This window comes from Carassius carassius, chromosome 7 (genome assembly GCF_963082965.1).
Source record: "Carassius carassius chromosome 7, fCarCar2.1, whole genome shotgun sequence".
NCBI classification, from domain to species: Eukaryota; Metazoa; Chordata; class Actinopteri; order Cypriniformes; family Cyprinidae; genus Carassius; species Carassius carassius.
Genome location: NC_081761.1, coordinates 39,667,783 through 39,670,813, shown reverse-complemented (window position 1 = coordinate 39,670,813; position 3,031 = coordinate 39,667,783). Strand labels below are relative to the sequence as shown.

The following is a 3,031-nucleotide window of genomic DNA, read 5'->3' as shown; positions in this document are numbered from 1 at the left end:
TGTGTAAAAAAAGTAGATTAGGACATTATTAATTTTTTACTAATTCATGCAAAGAATCAAGGGTTTTGCAATATAAACATATATCTAATCTATGTGGTAACACAGAGGTGGAGCCTGATCTGACAGATATTTAACAGTGTTTGTGACCCATTGAACATCATCACAACACAAATGGTGAGTTATTGTTTTATACTCCATTATTTACCTTACAAAACATTCAGACATATTTACAACGCTCAGATAACCATTCAGCAACATTTGTTTTTTTATTTTATTTTTATTTTTATTTTTTTTAATTCTAAATTCTTCAAGAAAAGGCAAGATTGCAGTAAGAGAAGATGGCAGTAAGTTCATGTTGATCACACATGTAGAGTTTTTCCTTCTAGTGTCAGTGTGATTTGATCATTATGAATGAGGCTGATGATCAGTCGCTTCTCTCTGTAGATGAACGTGTTTGCTGTGGCTCTGCTCTCTGTTTTAATGGGGTTTATGGTGTCTGTTTCTAATGGATTAAATCCGGTCGACTGCTCTGACATCTATAAATCCGGACAAACCATCAGTGGGGTCTGCTCCATCTATCCAGCAGGTGACGTTCCTGTCTGGGTTGACTGTCAGATGATCTCAGTTGGAAACAATGAAGACAGAGGAGGATGGACGGTATAAATGCAACTTTATATCATTAAACACACATCAGAACTTTCATTATGAATAATATCTTCTATATAAACCCATCACAGGTGATTCAGAGGAGAATGGACGGCAGTGTAAATTTCTATCGGCCGTGGAATCAGTACAAGGGAGGATTTGGGAATGTGGAGGGAGAATACTGGCTGGGTAAGATCTCACAGTGTGTGTGTGTGTTTGTGTAGATGTTCATGTCCAGTTTTTATTTGAACGTGTTCTTCATGTGTGTGTATGATCAGGGCTGGAGAACATGTACCAGCTGACACGCAACAGGAAGTACATGCTGAGAGTGGATCTGGAGGACTTTAATGGAAGGAAAGGTTATGCTGTGTACTCATCTTTCTCTGTGGGTCCTGAAGCTTATGGGTATAAACTACAAGTTTCGGGATTCAAAGATGGAGGAGCAGGTAGAACACTTGAAAACGCATTAATAAAGTCACACTTGAATTTTTTTTACTTGCTCACGGACTTTCAAATCTGTTTTGTAATTTCACTGAAACATCTTCTTCATGTAAATAAGCATGCATCAGTGTATGAACTTGAGCCTGATGAGACAATACATCTCAGAGACATCCGTTTGTGTGTGTTTTCATCTGGAGGAGGTATTATTTTAGAGTGTTTGCTCATCATGCTGTGATCTTGAGAGATTTTATGTTTTTTTTCTTTTGTTTTCTGTTATTGTTGTTTCTCTTTTCTTCAGTGATTCTGGTTGTTAACAGGAGCTGCTTATCAGTGTCTGGATTCTCAGGCACTGATATAGTCAGGTGGAATATATTAGTAAACTCATGCTATAATACTACCCTTACTATTTTCCTAAGTATCCAGTATGTATTCTGTGCATGGTATGCAAATTATCTGTATGCATGGAATACCAGGATGACCTACTATATTTGCTAGAATCTGCTAAATATAACTCAAGTACACTGAAATTAGTACAGAAACTGTGTCAGGAATCGCATACTACCTTAGAACTCATACTATATTGCAGTATGCTATGTGTATACTATGAGTAGTAAGTAAATTTTTTGTATGCATGGAATTTCTGGATTACCTGCTGCATTTGCTGAAATTTTAAGTATACATCTGAAGACACTGCATGGGATACTGTTTGAATTATGTAATTGATTGTAATTAATTATGTAACTTTAATCTCTATGGCACGTTTCCGATCAAGTCAAATGACGTCACCTTTATCCCTACAGTGCTTAGTACAGTACTGATCGCTTTACAGATGTTAAATAATAATAATTGATATTGGCATCAACAGGCATCATTCTGAATAATCTGCTGTCGAATCAGTAGAGAAATTAACATAAATCATAAATATGTTATAAAAAAGTCATAGATAAGATGTTAAAATCATCAATTATGTTCTTCCTCTTTACAGGTGACTCTTTGTCCTACCATAATGGACAGAAGTTTTCCACCTTTGACAAAGAACAAGACAACGACAGCAGAAACTGTGCCAAACAGTTTCTCGGGGCATTTTGGTACGATGCCTGTCACCGTGCAAACCCCAACGGTGTGTATTTGTGGGGTGAAGATCCCACCATTTTAGCCATTGGAAATGTTTGGTACACCTGGAAGGGCAATTGGAATATCGGTATGAAATCCATCACCATGAAGATCAAACTTGTGCCCTAAAGGAGCACACATCTGATGTTGTTTTCTCTATATTACAAAATGCGAAGGTTTAAGGTTTTATTTTCCTCAGTGTAAGCAAATCAACAAGTATTTGCTTTTGTCTTTTGATTTACTTTTATATAAATAAACTTCCAATGAACTCCTGCATTGAAAGCATTCTGTCTTTTTATACATTGTGTCAGATGAGATCTCATCAGAAATCAATAACTTTATGAACAATAAGTCATTACATAATGCTTACATAAAAGAGATACATTTTAAACAAGTTAAATTAGATAAATCATTATTTGATGGAAATAAATGAAATTAAGTGAAATAAACACCCAGTACATTCCAGAATGTTCTCAAATCCATGTTCTGTTAATCCTGATCCATTTCTTTTGTCATATCCTTTCTCTCCATTTCATATTTCCTGCAAATAATGAGTAGATACTCTATGGTCTCTGGTATTTGACAGCAAGGGTTCTACTAGATGTAATATTATCTTAATTCTATTTATTTTTATTTTCATTTAACTAACATACTTCTAAGACTGAAAACACCTGCATGTTCAATAATAAGTAAATAAATAAACAAACAATCATGGGTGTAGCCAACATATGACAATTTTTTAAATTATCGTATATTTTAAAAAGAATATCATTAATTTCATGAACATCAAGGACTTTTGACAGGGTTAATCCATTTGACCTAATCAATATGT

The 3,031-nt window shown here is 34.8% G+C and overlaps 1 protein-coding gene across 3 annotated transcripts; it reads left to right on the top strand.

Moving 5' to 3' along the window:
* The first annotated feature begins 300 nt into the window (after positions 1–300).
* Positions 301–2,475, top strand: LOC132144217 (microfibril-associated glycoprotein 4-like). Of its 3 annotated transcripts, none has more exons than XM_059555004.1 (5): positions 301–344; positions 445–657; positions 738–834; positions 924–1,091; positions 2,072–2,475. In XM_059555004.1, the coding sequence occupies exons 1-5, from the start codon at positions 339–341 to the stop codon at positions 2,326–2,328; spliced, it is 741 nt and encodes a 246-aa protein (XP_059410987.1). In that variant the 5' UTR covers positions 301–338; the 3' UTR covers positions 2,329–2,475. The 3 variants fall into 3 exon arrangements, with proteins under 3 accessions (XP_059410987.1, XP_059410989.1, XP_059410990.1); XM_059555006.1 differs by having other exon boundaries at positions 308–328; XM_059555007.1 differs by having other exon boundaries at positions 308–344; positions 584–657.
* The last annotated feature ends 556 nt before the right edge of the window (positions 2,476–3,031 follow it).